The 24,845-nt window shown below is 52.3% G+C and overlaps 1 protein-coding gene across 1 annotated transcript in view; it reads right to left on the bottom strand.

The window, feature by feature from the left end:
* Positions 1-24,845, bottom strand: part of LOC135529014 (protein kinase C beta type) — a 49,505-nt gene that overhangs the window by 23,611 nt on the left and 1,049 nt on the right. Inside the window, exons 2-5 of the mRNA XM_064957971.1 lie at positions 15,124-15,280; positions 13,801-13,935; positions 11,914-12,010; positions 4,391-4,534 (exon numbers count right to left, since the gene is read on the bottom strand). Of these exons, the coding sequence (XP_064814043.1) occupies positions 4,391-4,534; positions 11,914-12,010; positions 13,801-13,935; positions 15,124-15,254 (507 nt within the window). The 5' untranslated portion in view covers positions 15,255-15,280. The remainder of the gene's footprint in view (positions 1-4,390; positions 4,535-11,913; positions 12,011-13,800; positions 13,936-15,123; positions 15,281-24,845) is intronic.

Below are 24,845 nucleotides of genomic sequence, written 5' to 3'. Positions count from 1 at the left end.
TCGTCTGCTCCTTTACGCTCTGCTAACATCACCTAGAGAGAGAGAGGAGGGAGACATCTTTACGGCGTACAGCTCGTCTGCTCCTTTACGCTCTGCTAACATCACCTAGAGAGAGAGAGAGGGAGACATCTTTACGGCGTACAGCTCGTCTGCTCCTTTACGCTCTGCTAACATCACCTAGAGAGAGAGAGGAGGGAGACATCTTTACGGCGTACAGCTCCTCTGCTCCTTTACGCTCTGCTAACATCACCTAGAGAGAGAGAGGAGGGAGACATCTTTACGGCGTACAGCTCCTCTGCTCCTTTACGCTCTGCTAACATCACCTAGAGAGAGAGAGGGGGAGACATCTTTACGGCGTACAGCTCGTCTGCTCCTTTACGCTCTGCTAACATCACCTAGAGAGAGAGAGGAGGGAGACATCTTTACGGCGTACAGCTCCTCTGCTCCTTTACGCTCTGCTAACATCACCTAGAGAGAGAGAGGAGGGAGACATCTTTACGGCGTACAGCTCCTCTGCTCCTTTACGCTCTGCTAACATCACCTAGAGAGAGAGAGGAGGGAGACATCTTTACGGCGTACAGCTCGTCTGCTCCTTTACGCTCTGCTAACATTACCTAGAGAGAGAGAGGAGGGAGACATCTTTACGGCGTACAGCTCCTCTGCTCCTTTACGCTCTGCTAACATCACCTAGAGAGAGAGGAGGGAGACATCTTTACGGCGTACAGCTCGTCTGCTCCTTTACGCTCTGCTAACATCACCTAGAGAGAGAGGAGGGAGACATCTTTACGGCGTACAGCTCGTCTGCTCCTTTACGCTCTGCTAACATCACCTAGAGAGAGAGAGGAGGGAGACATCTTTACGGCGTACAGCTCCTCTGCTCCTTTACGCTCTGCTAACATCACCTAGAGAGAGAGAGGAGGGAGACATCTTTACGGCGTACAGCTCCTCTGCTCCTTTACGCTCTGCTAACATCACCTAGAGAGAGAGAGGAGGGAGACATCTTTACGGCGTACAGCTCGTCTGCTCCTTTACGCTCTGCTAACATCACCTAGAGAGAGGGAGAGGAGGGAGACATCTTTACGGCGTACAGCTCGTCTGCTCCTTTACACTCTGCTAACATCACCTAGAGAGAGAGAGGAGGGAGACATCTTTACGGCGTACAGCTCGTCTGCTCCTTTACGCTCTGCTAACATCACCTAGAGAGAGAGAGAAGGGAGACATCTTCACGGCGTACAGCTCGTCTGCTCCTTTACGCTCTGCTAACATCACCTAGAGAGAGTGAGGAGGGAGACATCTTTATGGCGTACAGCTCCTCTGCTCCTTTACGCTCTGCTAACATCACCTAGAGAGAGAGAGGAGGGAGACATCTTTACGGCGTACAGCTCGTCTGCTCCTTTACGCTCTGCTAACATCACCTAGAGAGAGAGAGGAGGGAGACATCTTTACGGCGTACAGCTCGTCTGCTCCTTTACACTCTGCTAACATCACCTAGAGAGAGAGAGGAGGGAGACATCTTTACGGCGTACAGCTCCTCTGCTCCTTTACGCTCTGCTAACATCACCTAGAGAGAGGAGGGAGACATCTTTATGGTGTACAGCTCGTCTGCTCCTTTACGCTCTGCTAACATAACCTAGAGAGAGGGAGAGGAGGGAGACATCTTTACGGCGTACAGCTCGTCTGCTCCTTTACGCTCTGCTAACATCACCTAGAGAGAGAGAGGAGGGAGACATCTTTACGGCGTACAGCTCCTCTGCTCCTTTACGCTCTGCTAACATCACCTAGAGAGAGAGAGGAGGGAGACATCTTTACGGCGTACAGCTCCTCTGCTCCTTTACGCTCTGCTAACATAACCTAGAGAGAGGGAGGAGGGAGACATCTTTACGGCGTACAGCTCGTCTGCTCCTTTAATCTCTGCTAACATAACCTAGAGAGAGGGAGGAGGGAGACATCTTTACGGCGTACAGCTCGTCTGCTCCTTTACGCTCTGCTAACATCACCTAGAGAGAGAGAGGAGGGAGACATCTTTACGGCGTACAGCTCGTCTGCTCCTTTACGCTCTGCTAACATTACCTAGAGAGAGAGAGGAGGGAGACATCTTTACGGCGTACAGCTCCTCTGCTCCTTTACGCTCTGCTAACATAACCTAGAGAGAGGGAGGAGGGAGACATCTTTACGGCGTACAGCTCGTCTGCTCCTTTAATCTCTGCTAACATAACCTAGAGAGAGGGAGGAGGGAGACATCTTTACGGCGTACAGCTCCTCTGCTCCTTTACGCTCTGCTAACATCACCTAGAGAGAGAGAGAGGAGGGAGACATCTTTACGGCGTACAGCTCGTCTGCTCCTTTACGCTCTGCTAACATCACCTAGAGAGAGAGAGGAGGGAGACATCTTTACGGCGTACAGCTCCTCTGCTCCTTTACACTCTGCTAACATCACCTAGAGAGAGAGAGGAGGGAGACATCTTTACGGCGTACAGCTCGTCTGCTCCTTTACGCTCTGCTAACATCACCTAGTGAGAGAGAGGATGGAGACATCTTTACGGCGTATAGCTCCTCTGCTCCTTTACGCTCTGCTAACATCACCTAGAGACGAGGGGATTGTTAACAGAGTAACACACCCCCCCCCCGTCTCCCACATACAGTCTCTCCACCCCCCCCACTCTCTGTCCCCCCCACACATAGTCTCTCAGTCCCCCACATACAGTCTCTCTGACCCCCCCCACATACAGTCTCTCTGTCCCCCCCACATAGTCTCTCTGACCCCCCACATACAGTCTCTCTGTCCCCCCCATATAGTCTCTCTGACCCCCACATACAGTCTCTCTGTCCCCCCCACATACAGTCTCTCTGTCCCCCCCACATACAGTCTCTCTGTCCCCCCACATACAGTCTCTCTGCCCCCACACATAGAGTCTCTCTGCCCCCCCCATACAGTCTCTCCACCAGTCTCTCCCACCATACAGTCCCCACCCCCCACATACAGTCTCCCCCCTCCATACAGTCTCTAAACCCAGTCTCCCCCCACATACAGTCTCTCCACCAGCCCCCCCCATACAGCCCCCCCCATACAGTCTCCACCCCATACAGTCCCCCCATACAGTCTCCCCCATGCAGTCTCCCCCCATGCAGTCTCCACCCCATACAGTCTCCACCCCCATACAGTCTCCCCCCATACAGTCTCTCCACCCCCCACTCTCTGTCCCCCCACACATAGTCTCTCAGTCCCCCACATACAGTCTCTCTGACCCCCCCACATACAGTCTCTCTGTCCCCCCACATAGTCTCTCTGACCCCCACATACAGTCTCTCTGTCCCCCCACATAGTCTCTCTGACCCCCCCACATACAGTCTCTCTGTCCCCCCACATACAGTCTCTCTGTCCCCCCCACATACAGTCTCTCTGTCCCCCCCACATACAGTCTCTCTGACCCCCCCACATACAGTCTCTCTGACCCCCCCATAGTCTCTCTGACCCCCATACAGTCTCTCTGTCCCCCCCACATAGTCTCTCTGACCGCCCCACATACAGTCTCTCTGTCCCCCCACATACAGTCTCTCTGACCCCCCCACATAGTCTCTCTGTCCCCCCCACATACAGTCTCTCTGTCCCCCATACAGTCTCTCTGTCCCCCACATACAGTCTCTCTGTCCCCCCACATAGTCTCTCTGACCGCCCCCCATACAGTCTCTCTGTCCCCCCCACATACAGTCTCTCTGACCCCCCACATAGTCTCTCTGTCCCCCACATACAGTCTCTCTGTCCCCCACATACAGTCTCTCTGTCCCCCACATACAGTCTCTCTGTCCCCCCCCACACACAGTCTCTCTGTCCCCCCCCCACATACAGTCTCTCTGACCCCCCACATAGTCTCTCTGACCCCCACATACAGTCTCTCTGTCCCCCCACATAGTCTCTCTGACCGCCCCACATACAGTCTCTCTGTCCCCCCCCCACATACAGTCTCTCTGTCCCCCCCACATACAGTCTCTCTGTCCCCCCACATACAGTCTCTCTGCCCCCCACATACAGTCTCTCTGCCCCCCATACAGTCTCTCCACCAGTCTCTCCCACCATACAGTCCCCACCCCCCCCCACATACAGTCTCCCCCCCCTCCATACAGTCTCTCCACCCAGTCTCCCCCCCTCCATACAGTCTCTCCACCAGCCCCCCCCATGCAGCCCCCCCATACAGTCTCCACCCCATACAGTCCCCCCCCATACAGTCTCCACCCCATACAGTCCACCCCCATGCAGTCTCCACCCCCATGCAGTCTCTCCACCAGTCTCTCCCCCCATACAGTCTCTCCACCAGTCTCTCCCCCCATACAGTCTCTCCACCAGTCTCCCCCCCCCACACAGCCCCCCCCATACAGTCTCCCCACCACGTACCTTCCCGAAGCTGCCCTTGCCCAACACCATAATGAAGTTGAAGTCTGTCAGTTTGACGCGGTCCTGGTTACCGTTGCTATCGTACTTGGAGGTGGAGTTAGAGGAGGAGCCGTCTGTGTTCTTACCGGGACCAATCTTAGCCCTCTGATGGGGAGAGACAACTTTATGATCAGAGTTACAGTTTCTTAGGTCAACATTTTCAGTTTGATAACTGCCATAAAAACTTAATTACACGTTCGTCAATCTCGAAGAATGGCAGTCAGGACTGAAGAGTACAAATATCTGCTTTTCTCTCTCTAAACATTAAGCTCACGTCATTCATCAAGGTCAGGGGACTGTTACATATAGAGGTTGGAACAGGGGACTGTTACATAGAGGTTGGAACAGGGGACTGTTACATAGAGGTTGGAACAGGGGACTGTTACATATAGAGGTTGGAACAGGGGACTGTTACATAGAGGGTGGAACAGGGGACTGTTACATATAGAGGTTGGAACAAGGGACTGTTATACATAGAGGGTGGAACAGGGGACTGTTACATATAGAGGTTGGAACAGGGGACTGTTACATAGAGGGTGGAACAGGGGACTGTTACATATAGAGGTTGGAACAAGGGACTGTTATACATAGAGGGTGGAACAGGGGACTGTTACATATAGAGGTTGGAACAGGGGACTGTTACATAGAGGTTGGAACAGGGGACTGTTACATAGAGGGTGGAACAGGGGACTGTTACATATAGAGGTTGGAACAAGGGACTGTTATACATAGAGGGTGGAACAGGGGACTGTTACATATAGAGGTTGGAACAGGGGACTGTTACATAGAGGTTGGAACAGGGGACTGTTACATAGAGGTTGGAACAGGGGACTGTTACATATAGAGGTTGGAACAGGGGACTGTTACATAGAGGTTGGAACAGGGGACTGTTACATAGAGGTTGGAACAGGGGACTGTTACATAGAGGGTGGAACAGGGGACTGTTACATAGAGGTTGGAACAGGGGACTGTTACATATAGAGGTTGGAACAGGGGACTGTTACATAGAGGTTGGAACAGGGGACTGTTACATAGAGGTTGGAACAGGGGACTGTTACATAGAGGTTGGAACAGGGGACTGTTACATAGAGGGTGGAACAGGGGACTGTTACATATAGAGGTTGGAACAAGGGACTGTTATACATAGAGGGTGGAACAGGGGACTGTTACATAGAGGTTGGAACAGGGGACTGTTACATAGAGGTGGAACAGGGGACTGTTACATATAGAGGTTGGAACAAGGGACTGTTACATAGAGGGTGGAACAGGGGACTGTTACATATAGAGGTTGGAACAGGGGACTGTTACATAGAGGGTGGAACAGGGGACTGTTACATATAGAGGTTGGAACAGGGGACTGTTACATAGAGGTTGGAACAGGGGACTGTTACATAGAGGTTGGAACAGGGGACTGTTACATAGAGGGTGGAACAGGGGACTGTTACATATAGAGGTTGGAACAAGGGACTGTTATACATAGAGGGTGGAACAGGGGACTGTTACATATAGAGGTTGGAACAGGGGACTGTTACATAGAGGTTGGAACAGGGGACTGTTACATATAGAGGTTGGAACAGGGGACTGTTACATAGAGGTTGGAACAGGGGACTGTTACATATAGAGGTTGGAACAGGGGACTGTTACATATAGAGGTTGGAACAGGGGACTGTTACATAGAGGTTGGAACAGGGGTTACATAGAGGTTGGAACAGGGGACTGTTACATATAGAGGTTGGAACAGGGGACTGTTACATAGAGGTTGGAACAGGGGACTGTTACATAGAGGTTGGAACAGGGGACTGTTACATAGAGGGTGGAACAGGGGACTGTTACATTGGAACAGGGGACTGTTACATAGAGGTTGGAACAGGGGACTTGGAACAGGGGACTGTTACATATAGAGGTTGGAACAGGGGACTGTTACATATAGAGGTTGGAACAGGGGACTGTTACATAGAGGTTGGAACAGGGGTTACTGGAACAGGGGACTTACATATAGAGGTTGGAACAGGGGACTGTTAGGGGACTGTTACATAGAGGTTGGAACAGGGGACTGTTACATAGAGGTTGGAACAGGGGACTGTTATATATAGAGGTTGGAACAGGGGACTGTTATATAGAGGTTGGAACAGGGGACTGTTACATAGAGGTTGGAACAGGGGACTGTTACATATAGAGGTTGGAACAGGGGACTGTTACATAGAGGTTGGAACAGGGGACTGTTATATATAGGTTGGAACAGGGGACTGTTACATAGAGGTTGGAACAGGGGACTGTTACATATAGAGGTTGGAACAGGGGACTGTTACATAGAAGTTGGAACAGAGGACTGTTATATATAGAGGTTGGAACAGGGGACTGTTACATAGAGGTTGGAATAGGGGACTGTTACATAGAGGTTGGAACAGGGGACTGTTACATAGAGGTTGGAACAGGGGACTGTTACATAGAGGGTGGAACAGGGGACTGTTATATATAGAGGTTGGAACAGGGGACTGTTACATATAGAGGTTGGAACAGGGGACTGTTACATATAGAGGTTGGAACAGGGGACTGTTACATAGAGGTTGGAACAGGGGACTGTTACATAGAGGTTGGAACAGGGGACTGTTACATAGAGGTTGGAACAGGGGACTGTTACATAGAGGTTGGAACAGGGGACTGTTATATATAGAGGTTGGAACAGGGGACTGTTATATATAGAGGTTGGAACAGGGGACTGTTACATATAGAGGTTGGAACAGGGGACTGTTATATATAGAGGTTGGAACAGGGGACTGTTATATATAGAGGTTGGAACAGGGGACTGTTACATATAGAGGTTGGAACAGGGGACTGTTACATAGAGGTTGGAACAGGGGTTACTATAGAGGTTACATATAGAGGTTGGAACAGGGGACTGTTACATATAGAGGTTGGAACAGGGGACTGTTACATAGAGGTTGGAACAGGGGACTGTTACATATAGAGGTTGGAACAGGGGACTGTTACATATAGAGGTTGGAACAGGGGACTGTTATATATAGAGGTTGGAACAGGGGACTGTTACATAGAGGTTGGAACAGGGGACTGTTACATATAGAGGTTGGAACAGGGGACTGTTACATATAGAGGTTGGAACAGGGGACTGTTACATAGAGGTTGGAACAGGGGACTGGAGGTTGGAACAGGGGACTGTTACATAGAGGTTGGAACAGGGGACTGTTACATAGAGGTTGGAACAGGGGACTGTTACATATAGAGGTTGGAACAGGGGACTGTTACATATAGAGGTTGGAACAGGGGACTGTTACATATAGAGGTTGGAACAGGGGACTGTTATATATAGAGGTTGGAACAGGGGACTGTTACATATAGAGGTTGGAACAGGGGACTGTTACATATAGAGGTTGGAACAGGGGACTGTTACATATAGAGGTTGGAACAGGGGACTGTTACATATAACAGAGGTTGGAACAGGGGACTGTTACATATAGAGGTTGGAACAGGGGACTGTTACATATAGAGGTTGGAACAGGGGACTGTTATATATAGAGGTTGGAACAGGGGACTGTTACATATATAGAGGTTGGAACAGGGGACTGTTACATAGAGGTTGGAACAGGGGACTGTTACATAGTTAACAGGGGACTGTTACATAGAGTTGGAACAGGGGACTGTTACATATAGAGGTTGGAACAGGGGACTGTTACATAGAGGTTGGAACAGGGGACTGTTACATAGAGGTTGGAACAGGGGACTGTTACATATAGAGGTTGGAACAGGGGACTGTTACATATAGAGGTTGGAACAGGGGACTGTTACATATAGAGTTGGAACAGGGGACTGTTACATATAGAGGTTGGAACAGGGGACTGTTACATAGAGGTTGGAACAGGGGACTGTTACTAGAGGTTGGAACAGGGGACTGTTACATAGATACATAGAGGTTGGAACAGGGGACTGTTACATAGAGGTTGGAACAGGGGACTGTTACATATAGAGTTGGAACAGGGGACTGTTACATAGAGAGTTGGAACAGGGGACTGTTACATAGAGGTTGGAACAGGGAGACTGTTACATATAGAGGTTGGAACAGGGGACTGTTACTGTTACATATAGAGGTTGGAACAGGGGACTGTTACATATAGAGGTTGGAACAGGGGACTGTTACATAGAGGTTGGAACAGGGACTGTTACATAGGAACAGGGGACTGTTACATAGAGGTTGGAACAGGGGACTGTTACATAGAGGTTGGAACAGGGGACTGTTACATAGAGGTTGGAACAGGGACTGTTACATAGAGGTTGGAACAGGGGACTGTTACATAGAGGTTGGAACAGGGGACTGTTACATATAGAGGTTGGAACAGGGGACTGTTACATATAGAGGTTGGAACAGGGGACTGTTACATAGAGGTTGGAACAGGGGACTGTTACATAGAAGTTGGAACAGAGGACTGTTATATATAGAGGTTGGAACAGGGGACTGTTACATAGAGGTTGGAACAGGGGACTGTTACATAGAGGTTGGAACAGGGGACTGTTACATAGAGGTTGGAACAGGGGACTGTTACATAGAGGTTGGAACAGGGGACTGTTACATAGAGGTTGGAACAGGGGACTGTTACATATAGAGGTTGGAACAGGGGACTGTTACATATAGAGGTTGGAACAGGGGACTGTTACATATAGAGGTTGGAACAGGGGACTGTTACATAGAGGTTGGAACAGGGGACTGTTACATAGAGGTTGGAACAGGGGACTGTTACATAGAGGTTGGAACAGGGGACTGTTACATAGAGGTTGGAACAGGGGACTGTTACATAGAGGTTGGAACAGGGGACTGTTACATAGAGGTTGGAACAGGGGACTGTTACATAGAGGTTGGAACAGGGGACTGTTACATATAGAGGTTGGAACAGGGGACTGTTACATATAGAGGTTGGAACAGGGGACTGTTACATAGAGGTTGGAACAGGGGACTGTTACATAGAGGTAACAGGGGACTGTTACATAGAAGTTGGAACAGGGGACTGTTATATATAGAGGTTGGAGGACTGTTATATATCAGGGGACTGTTACATAGAGGTTGGAACAGGGGACTGTTACATAGAGGTTGGAACAGGGGACTGTTATATATAGAGGTTGGAACAGGGGACTGTTATATATCGAGGTTGGAACAGGGGACTGTTACATATAGAGGTTGGAACAGGGGACTGTTATATATAGAGGTTGGAACAGGGGACTGTTACTGGAACAGGGGACTGTTATATATAGAGGTTGGAATAGGGGACTGTTATATATAGAGGTTGGAACAGGGGACTGTTATATATAGAGGTTGGAACAGGGGACTGTTATATAGGTTGGAACAGGGGACTGTTACATATAGGAAACAGGGGACTGTTACATATAGAGGTTGGAACAGGGGACTGTTACATAGAGGTTGGAACAGGGGACTGTTACATAGAGGTTGGAACAGGGGACTGTTACATAGAGGTTGGAACAGGGGACTGTTACATAGAGGTTGGAACAGGGGACTGTTACATAGAGGTTGGAACAGGGGACTGTTATATATAGAGGTTGGAACAGGGGACTGTTACATATAGAGGTTGGAACAGGGGACTGTTACATAGAGGTTGGAACAGGGGACTGTTACATAGAGGTTGGAACAGGGGACTGTTACATATAGAGGTTGGAACAGGGGACTGTTACATATAGAGGTTGGAACAGGGGACTGTTACATAGAGGTTGGAACAGGGGACTGTTACATATAGAGTTGGAACAGGGGACTGTTACATAGAGGTTGGAACAGGGGACTGTTACATATAGAGGTTGGAACAGGGGACTGTTATATAGAGGTTGGAACAGGGGACTGTTACATAGAGGTTGGAACAGGGGACTGTTACATATAGAGGTTGGAACAGGGGACTGTTACATAGAGGTTGGAACAGGGACTGTTACATATAGAGGTTGGAACAGGGGACTGTTACATAGAGGTTGGAACAGGGGACTGTTACATAGAGGTTGGAACAGGGGACTGTTACATATAGAGGTTGGAACAGGGGACTGTTACATAGAGGTTGGAACAGGGGACTGTTACATATAGAGGTTGGAACAGGGGACTGTTACATATAGAGGTTGGAACAGGGGACTGTTACATAGAGGTTGGAACAGGGGACTGTTACATAGAGGTTGGAACAGGGGACTGTTACATATAGAGGTTGGAACAGGGGACTGTTACATAGAGGTTGGAACAGGGGACTGTTACATATAGAGGTTGGAACAGGGGACTGTTACATAGAGGTTGGAACAGGGGACTGTTACATATAACAGGGGACTGGTTGGAACAGGGGACTGTTACATATAGAGGTTGGAACAGGGGACTGTTACATATAGAGGTTGGAACAGGGGACTGTTACATAGAGGTTGGAACAGGGGACTGTTACATATAGAGGTTGGAACAGGGGACTGTTACATAGAGGTTGGAACAGGGGAACTGTTACATATAGAGGTTGGAACAGGGGACTGTTACATATAGAGGTTGGAACAGGGGACTGTTACATATAGAGGTTGGAACAGGGGACTGTTACATATAGAGGTTGGAACAGGGGACTGTTACATATAGAGGTTGGAACAGGGGACTGTTACATATTGGAACAGGGGACTGTTACATAGAGGTTGGAACAGGGGACTGTTACATATAGAGGTTGGAACAGGGGACTGTTACATAGAGGTTGGAACAGGGGACTGTTACATATAGAGGTTGGAACAGGGGACTGTTACATAGAGGTTGGAACAGGGGACTGTTACATATAGAGGTTGGAACAGGGACTGTTACATATAGAGGTTGGAACAGGGGACTGTTACATAGAGGTTGGAACAGGGGACTGTTACATATAGAGGTTGGAACAGGGGTTACATAGAGGTGTTTACATATAGAGGTTGGAACAGTTGGAACAGGGGACTGTTACATATAGAGGTTGGAACAGGGGACTGTTACATATAGAGGTTGGAACAGGGGACTGTTACATAGAGGTTGGAACAGGGGACTGTTACATATTGGAACAGGGGACTGTTACATATAGTTGGAACAGGGGACTGTTACATATAGAGGTTGGAACAGGGGACTGTTACATAGAGGTTGGAACAGGGGACTGTTACATAGAGGTTGGAACAGGGGACTGTTACATAGAGGTTGGAACAGGGGACTGTTATATATAGAGGTTGGAACAGGGGACTGTTACATATAGAGGTTGGAACAGGGGACTGTTACATAGAGTTTGGAACAGGGGACTGTTACATAGAGGTTGGAACAGGGGACTGTTATATATAGAGGTTGGAACAGGGGACTGTTACATAGAGGTTGGCCTAATTCTGGCCTAATTCGAGAGCTATGGGGTATCGTTAGTGAATTGGACCTCCACTTAAAGATGGAAATCAAACTGGATCCGGTTTCGATGGGATTCCCCCCCCCCGCCAGTGATGTCATCGGTTTCTCTCACCTCAAACTTTTGTCGTAGTTCCTCGTTGCCGTCTTCTCCGTCTGGTTGGACAGGAACATTGAAGTATTCTCCCTCCTCCTGGGACAACAATTTAAACCTGTAGAATATACAGATGAACACCATCTCACCATCCACCCACTCCTTGTTTCCCTCCCTCCCTCCCTCCCTCCATCCTCCTCTCCCTCCATCCTCTTCTGCCTCCCTCCATCCTCCTCTCCCTCCCTCCCTCCCTCCCTCCTCTCCCTCCCTCCCTCCATCCTCCTCTCCCTCCATCCTCCTCTCCCTCCATCCTCCCTCCCTCCCTCCCTCCATCCTCCTCTGCCTCCCTCCATCCTCCTCTGCCTCCCTCCATCCTCTCCCTCCCTCCTTCCCTCCCTCCATCCTCTCCCTCCCTCCCTCCATCCTCCTCTGCCTCCCTCCATCCTCCTCTCCCTCCCTCCTTCCCTCCCTCCTTCACTCCCTCCATCCTCTCCCTCCCTCCTTCCCTCCATCCTCTTCTGCCTCCCTCCATCCTCCTCTCCCTCCCTCCCTCCCTCCCTCCATCTCCCTCCCTCCATCCTCTCCCTCCCTCCCTCCATCCTCCTCTGCCTCCCTCCATCCTCCTCTGCCTCCCTCCATCTCCCTCCCTCCTCCGCCTCAATCCATCCTCTCCCTCCCTCCCTCCCTCCCTCCCTCCCTCCCTCCCTCCCTCCCTCCCTCCCTCCCTCCCTCCATCCTCCTCTGCCTCCCTCCGCCTCCCTCCATCCCTCCCTCCTTCCCTCCCTCCTTCCCTCCCTCCCTCCATCCTCCTCTGCCTCCCTCCATCCTCCTCTGCCTCCCTCCATCCTCCTCTGCCTCCCTCCCTCCCTCCCTCCCTCCCTCCCTTCCTCCATCCTCTCTGCCTCCCTCCATCCTCCTCTGCCTCCCTCCATCCTCCTCTCCCTCCCTCCCTCCCTCCCTCCCTCCATCTCCCTCCCTCCCTCCTCTCCCTCCCTCCATCTCCCTCCCTCCCTCCCTCCTCTCCCTCCCTCCATCTCCCTCCCTCCCTCCCTCCTCTCCCTCCCTCCCTCCCTCCCTCCCTCCCTCCCTCCCTCCTCTCCCTCCCTCCATCTCCCTCCCTCCCTCCATCCCTCCCTCCTCCGCCTCCCTCCATCCTCTCCCTCCCTCCCTCCATCCTCCTCTGCCTCCCTCCCTCCCTCCATCCTCCTCTGCCTCCCTCCATCCTCTCCCTCCCTCCATCTCCCTCCCTCCCTCCTCCGCCTCCCTCCATCCCTCCCTCCCTCCCTCCCTCCCTCCATCCTCCTCTGCCTCCCTCCCTCCCTCCATCCTCCTCTGCCTCGCTCCATCCTCTCCCTCCCTCCGTCTCCCTCCCTCCATCCTCCTCTGCCTCCCTCCCTCCTCTCCCTCCATCTGCCTCCCTCCATCCTCCTCTGCCTCCCTCCATCCTCCTCTCCCTCCCTCCTTCCCTCCCTCCTTCCCTCCCTCCATCCTCTCCCTCCCTCCCTCCATCCTCCTCTCCCTCCCTCCTTCCCTCCCTCCTTCACTCCCTCCATCCTCTCCCTCCCTCCATCTCCCTCCCTCCATCCTCCTCTGCCTCCCTCCATCCTCCTCTGCCTCCCTCCCTCCCTCCTCCGCCTCCCTCCCTCCCTCCCTCCATCCTCCTCTGCCTCCCTCCATCCTCCTCTGCCTCCCTCCCTCCCTCCCTCCTCTCCCTCCCTCCCTCCATCTCCCTCCCTCCCTCCATCTCCCTCCCTCCCTCCCTGCCTCCCTCCCTCCCTCCCTCCCTCCTCCTTTGCCTCCCTCCCTCCCTCCTCTCCCTCCCTCCCTCCCTCCCTCCCTCCCTCCATCCTCCCCTCCCTCCCTCCCTCCCTTCCACCCTCCCTCCCTCCCTCCCTCCCTCCATCTTACCATCCATCCACTCCTTGTTTCTGGAGCTCTGAGACGCCGAATGAGAGCGCTCCCATGAAGTCGTTCCTGCTGGTCAGATCCCAGTCCCAGATCTCCACCGACAGACGCCGGTCCTTATCAGAGTCCTTCAGAGGACTAGAGGGAGAGAGAGAATCAATACTTCCCAAGATGCAACGGTTCAAGACTTTATCTCGATGTATTTATCTTGACGAAGTGTAAAGTATCGTTCACAGTTTAAAAAGGTCAAAGGCTTCTGCACACTAACTATTGATGACGTGGTACCGATCGACTACAACCCACAAACTATTGATGACGTGGTACCGATCGACTACAACCCACTAACTATTGATGACATGGTACCGATCGACTACAACCAACGAACTATTGATGACCAACTGAGACTACAACCCACCAACTATTGATGACGTGGTACCGATGGACTACAACCCACTAACTATTGATGACGTGGTACTGATCGACTACAACCCACTAACTATTGATGACGTGGTACCGATCAACTACAACCCCATAAACTATTGATGACGTGGTACCGATCGACTACACCCCACTAACTATTGATGACGTGGTACCGATCAACTACAACCCATTAACTATTGATGACGTGGTACCGATCGACGACAACCAACTAACTATTGATGACATGGTACCGATCGACTACAACCAACTAACTATTGGTGACGTGGTACCGATCGACAACAACCAACTAACTATCGATGACGTGGTACCGATCGACTACAACCCACTAACTATTGATGACGTGGTACTGATCGACTACAACCCACTAACTATTGATGACGTGGTACCGATCGACTACACCCCACTAACTATTGATGACGTGGTACCGATCAACTACAACCCACTAACTATTGATGACGTGGTACCGATCGACGACAACCAACTAACTATTGATGACATGGTACCGATCGACTACAACCAACTAACTATTGGTGACGTGGTACCGATCGACAACAACCAACTAACTATCGATGACACACCAGACAGATTAGAGATCAGACTCCATCAGAGCACCACAGAAGGAAGGAGGAGAAACAAAGCTTTCCTTCTGTATGTTTATCTGTGTGTGATGCCTGGATCTCCTTCAAAACAAAGATAATGTAAAGTCTAGAGTTCTCCCGACTTCTAAGGGTTCTAACAACAAAGATATTCTAAACAAAGGAGATATCGCACCATTTAATTTTTTTTTTGTTTGTTTTATAACCAAAGATATTATAAACATGAAATATATCTCTAAATGTGATGGTCTGTATAACAAAGATATTATAAAGAGTAGAGATGTCTCACAATGTGAAGCTCTCATTCCAGGTGGGGTTCAGGTTACACTTGATGGTCTTGGTCTTCTGCTTGGTGTCACTCTTGGGGTCGGGGATGAGTTTGAGCTTCACGTAGGGGTCGGACAGACCGTTAGGGTCCATGGGGACCAGGTTACAAGCCTCCTGGACTGGAGAGCGGAGGAGAGGGGGAGGAGGGAGGAGAGGGTGGAGAAGGGACGAGAGGGTGGAGAGGAGGGAGGAGAGGGTGGAGAGGGGGAGGAGGGAGGAGAGGGTGGAGAGGGGGAGGAGGGACGAGAGGGTGGAGAGGGGGAGGAGGGACGAGAGGGTGGAGAGGAGGGAGAGGAGGAGGAGGAGGGAGGAGAGGGTGGAGAGGGGGAGGAGGGAAGAGAGGGTGGAGAGGGGGAGGAGGGAGGAGAGGGAGAGGGGGAGGCGGGAAGAGAGGGTGGAGAGGAGGGAGAGGGGAGGAGGGAGGAGAGGGTGGAGAGGAGGGAGAGAAGGAGGAGGGAGGAGAGGGTGGAGAGGAGAGGGAAGATAAATAGTTAACAAATTGTCAAACTGTAATTCAAATGAAATGAACTGTCTACTGTATTGCTGCTTTGAGAGGATGGAGAGAGGGTGGAGAGAGGGTGGAGAGGGAGGAGAGAGGAAGGAGAGAGGGTGGAGAGGGTGGAGAGAGGAAGGAGAGAGGGTGGAGAGGGTGGAGAAAGGAAGGAGAGAGAGTGAAGAGAGGGTGGAGAGGGTGGAGAGAGGATGGAGAGAGGATGGAGAGAGAGTGGAGAGAGGGAGGAGAGAGGAAGGAGAGAGGGTGGAGAGAGGAAGGAGAGAGGGTGGAGAGAGGGTGGAGAGAGGAAGGAGAGAGGATGGAGAGAGGGTGGAGAGAGGAAGGAGAGAGGATGGAGAGAGGGTGGAGAGGAGGGAGGAGGGACGAGAGGGTGGAGAGGAGGGAGAGGGGGAGGAGGATGGAGAGGTATGGAGAGAGGAAGGAGAGAGGGTGGAGAGAGGATGGAGAGAGGATGGAGAGAGGGTGGAGAGGAGGGAGGAGGGACGAGAGGGTGGAGAGGAGGGAGAGGGGGAGGAGGATGGAGAAGGATGGAGAGAGGAAGGAGAGAGGGTGGAGAGAGGATGGAGAGAGGATGGAGAGAGGAAGGAGAGAGGGTGGAGAGAGGGGGAAAGAGAAAGGAGAGAGGGTGGAGAGAGGATGGAGAGAGGGTGGAGAGAGGATGGAGAGAGAGTGGAGAGAGGGGGGAAAGAGGAAGGAGAGAGATGGAGAGAGGGGGGAGAGAGGATGGAAAGAGAATGGAGAGAGGGTGGAGAGAAGATAGAGAGAGGATGGAGAGAGGGTGGAGAGAGAGTGGAGAGAGGGTGGAGAGAGGGTGGAGAGAGGATGGAGAGAGGGTGGAGAGAGGGCTGCTCAATGAGAGTGATTGAAGAAAACATTCATCTCTGTTTGTATATCTGACAGGCTGAGTAAAACCACCAACAGGGAATTTAAAATCAATAAACTATTTAGCACCGAACACAATCCAGAAACACTATATCTGTCCACTACTGATCAATAATCAACAGGCCAGGTTACAGTAACGCAGGACATGGTACAGTAACACAGTAACACAGTAGGACAGGGTACAGTAACACAGCAGGGCAGGGTACAGTAACACAGTAACACAGTAACACAGTAACACAGTAGGACAGGGTACAGTAACACAGCAGGGCAGGGTACAGTAACACAGTAACACAGCAGGACAGGGTACAGTAACACAGCAGGACAGGGTACAGTAACACAGTAACACAGCAGGCCAGGGTACAGTAACACAGCAGGACAGGGTACAGTAACACAGTAGGACAGGGTACAGTAACACAGTAACACAGCAGGACAGGGTACAGTAACACAGCAGGACAGGGTACAGTAACACAGTAGGACAGGGTACAGTAACACAGTAACACAGTAGGACAGGGTACAGTAACAGGGTACAGGGTAACACAGTAACACAGCAGGACAGGGTACAGTAACACAGTAGGACAGGGTACAGTAACACAGTAACACAGCAGGACAGGGTACAGTAACACAGTAACACAGTAGGACAGGGTACAGTAACACAGTAACACAGCAGGACAGGGTACAGTAACACAGCAGGCCAGGGTACAGTAACACAGCAGGACAGGGTACAGTAACACAGTAACACAGTAGGACAGGGTACAGTCACACAGTAACACAGTAGGACAGGGTACAGTAACACAGTAACACAGCAGGACAGGGTACAGTAACACAGCAGTAACACAGTAGGACAGTAAGTAACACAGCAGGACAGGGTACAGTAACACAGTAACACAGCACAGGGTACAGTAACACAGTAACACAGCAGGACAGGGTAACACAGTAACACAGCAGGACAGGGTACAGTAACACAGCAGGACAGGGTACAGTAACACAGTAACACAGTAGGACAGGGTACAGTAACACAGTAACAGTAGGACAGGGTACAGTAACACAGTAACAGGACAGTAACACAGCAGGACAGGGTACAGTAACACAGCAGGACACAGTACAGCAGGACAGTAACACAGTAACACAGCAGGACAGGGTACAGTAACACAGTAACACAGCAGGACACAGTAACACAGCAGGACAGGGTACAGTAACACAGTAGGACAGGGGACAGGGTACAGTAACACAGTAACACAGTAGGACAGGGTACAGTAACACAGTAACACAGCAGGACAGGGTACAGTAACACAGTAACACAGCAGGACAGGGTACAGTAACACAGTAACACAGTAACACAGCAGGACAGGGTACAGTAACACAGTAACACAGCAGGACAGGGTACAGTAACACAGTACAGTAACACAGCAGGACAGGGTACAGTAACACAGTAACACAGCAGGACAGGGTACAGTAACACAGTAACACAGCAGGACAGGGTACAGTAACACAGCAGGACAGGGTACAGTAACACAGCAGGACAGGGTACAGTAACACAGCAGGACACAGGGTACAGTAACACAGCAGGACAGGGTACAGTAACACAGTAACACAGGACAGGGTACAGTAACACAGCAGGACAGGGTACAGTAACACAGTAACACAGTAGGACAGGGTACAGTAACAGCAGCAGGACAGGGTACAGTAACACAGCAGGACAGGGTACAGTAACACAGTAACACACAGGACAGCAGGACAGGGTACAGTAACACAGCAGGACAGGGTACAGTAACACAGCAGGACAGGGTACAGTAACACAGCAGGACAGGGTAACACAGCAGGACAGGGTACAGTAACACAGCAGGACAGGGTACAGTAACACAGCAGGACAGGGTACAGTAACACAGTAACACAGGGACAGGGTACAGTAACACAGCAGGACAGGGTACAGTAACACAGCAGGACAGGGTACAGACAGGGTACAGTAACACAGCAGGACAGGGTACAGTAACACAGCAGGACAGTAACACAGTAACAGGACAGGGTACAGTAACACAGTAACACAGCAGGACAGGGTACAGTAACACAGTACAGCAGGACAGGTACAGTAACACAGCAGGACAGGGTACAGTAACACAGGGACAGGGTACAGTAACACAGTAGGACAGGGTACAGTAACAGCAGGACAGGGTACAGTAACACAGCAGGACAGGGTACAGTAACACAGTAGGACAGGGTACAGTAACACAGCAGGACAGGGTACAGTAACACAGTAACACAGCAGGACAGGGTACAGTAACACAGCAGGACAGGGTACAGTAACACAGCAGGACAGGGTACAGTAACACAGCAGGACAGGGTACAGTAACACAGTAGGACAGGGTACAGTAACACAGCAGGACAGGGTACAGTAACACAGCAGGACAGGGTACAGTAACACAGTAACACAGCAGGACAGGGTACAGTAACACAGCAGGACAGGGTACAGTAACACAGTAGGACAGGGTACAGTAACACAGTAGGACAGGGTACAGTAACACAGCAGGACAGGGTACAGTAACACAGTAGGACAGGGTACAGTAACACAGTAACACAGCAGGACAGGGTACAGTAACACAGCAGGACAGGGTACAGTAACACAGTAGGACAGGGTACAGTAACACAGTAACACAGCAGGACAGGGTACAGTAACACAGTAGGACAGGGTACAGTAACACAGCAGGACAGGGTACAGTAACACAGTAGGACAGGGTACAGGTACAGGGTACAGTAACACAGTAACACAGCAGGACAGGGTACAGTAACACAGTAACACAGCAGGACAGGGTACAGTAACACAGTAGGACAGGGTACAGTAACACAGCAGGACAGGGTACAGTAACACAGCAGGACAGGGTACAGTAACACAGTACCCCCTCTCTTTCTATCTCTATCCTGAACAGCTCTCTCTACCCCCCCTCCCTCTCTAAACAGCTCTGTCTCTACCCCCCTCTCTCTCCCTCTCTAAGCAGCTCTGTCTCTACCCCCTCTCTCTCTCCCTCTCTAAACAGCTCTGTCTCTACCCCCCCCTCTCTCTCCCTCTCTAAACAGCTGTCTCTACCCCCCCTCTCTCTCCCTCTCTAATCAGCTCTGTCTCTACCCTCTCTAAACAGCTCTGTCTCTACCCCCCCTCTCTCTCCCTCTCTAAACAGCTGTCTCTACCCCCTCTCTCTCCCTCTCTAATCAGCTCTGTCTCTACCCCCCTCTCTCCCTCTCTAAACAGCTCTGTCTCTACCCCCTCTCTCTCTCCCTCTCTAAACAGCTCTCTCTACCCCCCTCCCTCTCTAAACAGCTCTGTCTCTACCCCCCCTCTCTCCCTCTCTAAACAGCTCTGTCTCTACCCCCCTCTCTCTCCTCTCTAAACAGCTCTGTCTCTACCCCCTTCTCTCTCTCCCTCTCTAAACAGCTCTGTCTCTACCCCCTCTCTCTCTCCCTCTCTAAACAGCTCTGTCTCTACCCCCCCCTCTCTCTCCCTCTCTAAACAGCTCTGTCTCTACCCCCCTCTCTCTCCCTCTCTAAACAGCTCTGTCTCTACCCCCCCTCTCTCTCCCTCTCTAAGCAGCTCTGTCTCTACCCCCTCTCTCTCTCCCTCTCTAAACAGCCCTGTCTCTACCCCCCTCTCTCTCTCCCTCTCTAAACAGCTCTGTCTCTACCCCCTCTCTCTCCCTCTCTAAACAGCTCTGTCTCTACCCCCCTCTCTCTCCCTCTCTAAGCAGCTCTGTCTCTACCCCCCTCTCTCTCTCCCTCTCTAAACAGCTCTGTCTCTACCCCCCCTCTCTCTCCCTCTCTAAACAGCTCTGTCTCTACCCCCCTCTCTCTCCCTCTCTAAACAGCTCTGTCTCTACCCCCCTCTCTCTCCCTCTCTAAACAGCTCTGTCTCTACCCCCCTTCTCTCTCCCCTCTCTAAACAGCTCTGTCTCTACCCCCTTCTCTCTCTCTCTCTAAACAGCTCTGTCTCTACCCCCTCTCTCTCCCCTCTCTAAACAGCTCTGTCTCTATACCCCCCTTCTCTCTCTCTCTCTCTAAACAGCTCTGTCTCTACCCCCTCTCTCTCCCTCTCTAAACAGCTCTGTCTCTACCCCCCCTCTCTCTCTCCCCTCTCTAAACAGCTCTGTCTCTACCCCACCCTCTCTCTCCCTCTCTAAACAGCTCTGTCTCTACCCCCCTCTCTCCCTCTCTAAACAGCTCTGTCTCTACCCCCCTCTCTCTCCCTCTCTAAACAGCTCTGTCTCTACCCCCCCCCCTCTCTCTCTCCCTCTCTAAACAGCTCTGTCTCTACCCCACCCTCTCTCTCCCTCTCTAAACAGCTGTCTCTACCCCCCTCTCTCTCCCTCTCTAAGCAGCTCTGTCTCTACCCCCCTCTCTCTCCCCTCTATAAACAGCTCTGTCTCTACCCCCCTCTCTCTCCCTCTCTAAACAGCTGTCTCTACCCCCCTCTCTCTCCCTCTCTAAACAGCTCTGTCTCTACCCCCCCTCTCTCTCCCTCTATAAACAGCTCTGTCTCTACCCCCCTCTCTCTCCCTCTCTAAACAGCTGTCTCTACCCCCCTCTCTCTCCCTCTCTAAACAGCTCTGTCTCTACCCCCTCTCTCTCTCTCCTCTCTAAACAGCTCTGTCTCTACCCCCCCTTCTCTCTCTCCCTCTCTAAACAGCTCTGTCTCTACCCCCTCTCTCTCTCCCTCTCTAAACAGCTCTGTCTCTACCCCCCTTCTCTCTCTCCCTCTCTAAACAGCTCTGTCTCTACCCCCCCCTCTCTCCCTCTCTAAACAGCTCTGTCTCTACCCCCCCTCTCTCTCCCTCTCTAAGCAGCTCTGTCTCTACCCCCCCTTCTCTAAACAGCTCTGTCTATCTCTACTTGGTTCTGAATGCTCCATTTGTTAACACTTCACCACCAGTTTAGTTATTCAGTCCAGAACAATCAATCCTCTTCTCTGGGTGAGTGTTCTGGTGATGTGGGTCAATCGTTTGGTCATTGATCAAATAATGGACTTTCCAGTTCCGCCCCATCACAGACACGCGCACACGCACACACACACACACACACACACACACACACACACACACACACACACACACACACACACACACACACACATACACACACACACCTCTTTCCAGCACACAGTGCTCCGAACAAGACTCAGGTCTCCAGTTTAAACCCTGCTTGTTAATTATTTAGGGTCTAAGATGTTTGGGGGGAGGGAGGGGTGCTGGGATGACATATGGAATTGTTTGAGATGGTCATACCATGGGATCATTTAGCTGAATTGTAGGACCCCTTTAGGTACCCCCCTGTACTACTAAAGCCCATAGAAACACAGAAATGGCAAAAAGGTCAGTTCAAGGAAATGTATCATAAGAAACAAGGTGTTTAAGTGTCTGTCCTAAATCTAGGAGACATATTTAAGCCTTTTTCTGGGTCGGCACAAAACTACCTCCATACTTCCATTCGTTTAGAATAAAGACCCGGTACTGTTACCTTCAAATCAAATCAAATGTATTTATATAGCCCTTCGTACATCAGCTGATATCTCAAAGTGCTGTACAGAAACCCAGCCTGAAACCCCAAACAGCAAGCAATGCAGGTGTAGAAGCACGGTGGTTAGGAAAAACTCCCTAGAAAGGCCAGAACCTAGGAAGAAACCTAGAGAGGAACCAGGCTATGAGGGGAGGCCAGTCCTCTTCTGGCTGTGCCGGGTAGAGGGGAACCAGGCTATGAGGGGTGGCCAGTCCTCTTCTGGCTGTACCGGGTGGAGAGGTACCAGGCTATGAGGGGTGACCAGTCCTCTTCTGGCTGTGCCGGGTAGTGAGGAACCAGGCTATGAGGGGTGGCCAGTCCTCTTCTGGCTGTGCCGGGTAGTGAGGAACCAGGCTATGAGGGGTGGCCAGTCCTCTTCTGGCTGTGCCGGGTAGTGAGGAACCAGGCTATGAGGGGTGGCCAGTCCTCTTCTGGCTGTGCCGGGTGGAGAGGTACCAGGCTATGAGGGGTGGCCAGTCCTCTTCTGGCTGTGCCGGTGGAGAGGTACCAGGCTATGAGGGGTGGCCAGTCCTCTTCTGGCTGTGCCGGGTGGAGAGGTACCAGGCTATGAGGGGTGACCAGTCCTCTTCTGGCTGTGCCGGGTGGAGAGGTACCAGGCTATGAGGGGTGACCAGTCCTCTTCTGGCTGTGCCGGGTGGAGAGGTACCAGGCTATGAGGGGTGGCCAGTCCTCTTCTGGCTGTACCGGGAGGAGAGGTACCAGGCTATGAGGGGTGGCCAGTCCTCTTCTGGCTGTACCGGGAGGAGAGGTACCAGGCTATGAGGGGTGGCCAGTCCTCTTCTGGCTGTGCCGGTTGGAGAGGTACCAGGCTATGAGGGGTGGCCAGTCCTCTTCTGGCTGTACCAGGTAGAGAGGAACCAGGCTATGAGGGGTGGCCAGTCCTCTTCTGGCTGTGCCGGGTGGAGAGGTACCAGGCTATGAGGGGTGGCCAGTCCTCTTCTGGCTGTGCCGGGTGGAGAGGTACCAGGCTATGAGGGGTGGCCAGTCCTCTTCTGGCTGTACCGGGAGGAGAGGTACCAGGCTATGAGGGGTGGCCAGTCCTCTTCTGGCTGTGCCGGGTGGAGAGGTACCAGGCTATGAGGGTGGCCAGTCCTCTTCTGGCTGTGCCGGGTGGAGAGGAACCAGGCTATGAGGGGTGGCCAGTCCTCTTCTGGCTGTGCCGGGTGGAGAGGTACCAGGCTATGAGGGGTGGCCAGTCCTCTTCTGGCTGTGCCGGGTGGAGAGGAACCAGGCTATGAGGGGTGGCCAGTCCTCTTCTGGCTGTGCCGGGTGGAGAGGAACCAGGCTATGAGGGGTGGCCAGTCCTCTTCTGGCTGTACCAGGTAGAGAGGAACCAGGCTATGAGGGGTGGCCAGTCCTCTTCTGGCTGTGCCGGGTGGAGAGGTACCAGGCTATGAGGGGTGGCCAGTCCTCTTCTGGCTGTGCCGGGTGGAGAGGTACCAGGCTATGAGGGGTGGCCAGTCCTCTTCTGGCTGTACCGGGAGGAGAGGTACCAGGCTATGAGGGGTGGCCAGTCCTCTTCTGGCTGTGCCGGGTGGAGAGGTACCAGGCTATGAGGGGTGGCCAGTCCTCTTCTGGCTGTGCCGGGTGGAGAGGAACCAGGCTATGAGGGGTGGCCAGTCCTCTTCTGGCTGTGCCGGGTGGAGAGGTACCAGGCTATGAGGGGTGGCCAGTCCTCTTCTGGCTGTGCCGGGTGGAGAGGAACCAGGCTATGAGGGGTGGCCAGTCCTCTTCTGGCTGTGCCGGGTGGAGAGGAACCAGGCTATGAGGGGTGGCCAGTCCTCTTCTGGCTGTGCCGGGTGGAGAGGAACCAGGCTATGAGGGGTGGCCAGTCCTCTTCTGGCTGTGCCGGGTGGAGAGGAACCAGGCTATGAGGGGTGGCCAGTCCTCTTCTGGCTGTGCCGGGTGGAGAGGAACCAGGCTATGAGGGGTGGCCAGTCCTCTTCTGGCTGTGCCGGGTGGAGAGGTACCAGGCTATGAGGGGTGGCCAGTCCTCTTCTGGCTGTGCCGGGTGGAGAGGTACCAGGCTATGAGGGGTGACCAGTCCTCTTCTGGCTGTGCCGGGAGGAGAGGTACCAGGCTATGAGGGGTGGCCAGTCCTCTTCTGGCTGTGCCGGGTGGAGAGGTACCAGGCTATGAGGGGTGGCCAGTCCTCTTCTGGCTGTGCCGGGTGGAGAGGAACCAGGCTATGAGGGGTGGCCAGTCCTCTTCTGGCTGTGCCGGGTGGAGAGGTACCAGGCTATGAGGGGTGGCCAGTCCTCTTCTGGCTGTGCCGGGTGGAGATTATAACAGAACATGGCCTTCAGACGAGTCCCGTGACACTCGTACTTGTGTGTGTTGGTGGGAGGGGGGGGGATTCTGTTCATGAAAACATCCCCTTTCCACAGTGGCCTCCATTAGTTTGCAGCCCAAACGGGTTCGGATGAGGCTCCTGACACTTGTGGGGGTCGTAGAGCGAAACGGAGAACACAGAGTCTCCCCTTTCAGTAGGTCAAACTGTTCGCGCGCTACAGAAGGTTTCGGGATGTCTCAGACCGCTCTGACTCTGTCTCAGACCGCTCTAACTCGGTCTCGGACCGCTCTAACTCGGTCTCGACCTCTCTCACTCTGTCTCAGACCGCTCTAACTCTGTCTCGGACCGCTCTGACTCTGTCTCGGACCGCTCTGACTCTGTCTCGGACCGCTCTGACTCTGTCTCGGACCGCTCTCACTCTGTCTCGGACCGCTCTAAC

Source organism: Oncorhynchus masou, unplaced genomic scaffold, assembly GCF_036934945.1.
Source record: "Oncorhynchus masou masou isolate Uvic2021 unplaced genomic scaffold, UVic_Omas_1.1 unplaced_scaffold_1077, whole genome shotgun sequence".
NCBI lineage: Eukaryota > Metazoa > Chordata > Actinopteri > Salmoniformes > Salmonidae > Oncorhynchus > Oncorhynchus masou.
The sequence above is the reverse complement of the archived record's forward strand: the minus strand, read 5'-3'. Positions and strand labels throughout refer to the sequence as shown.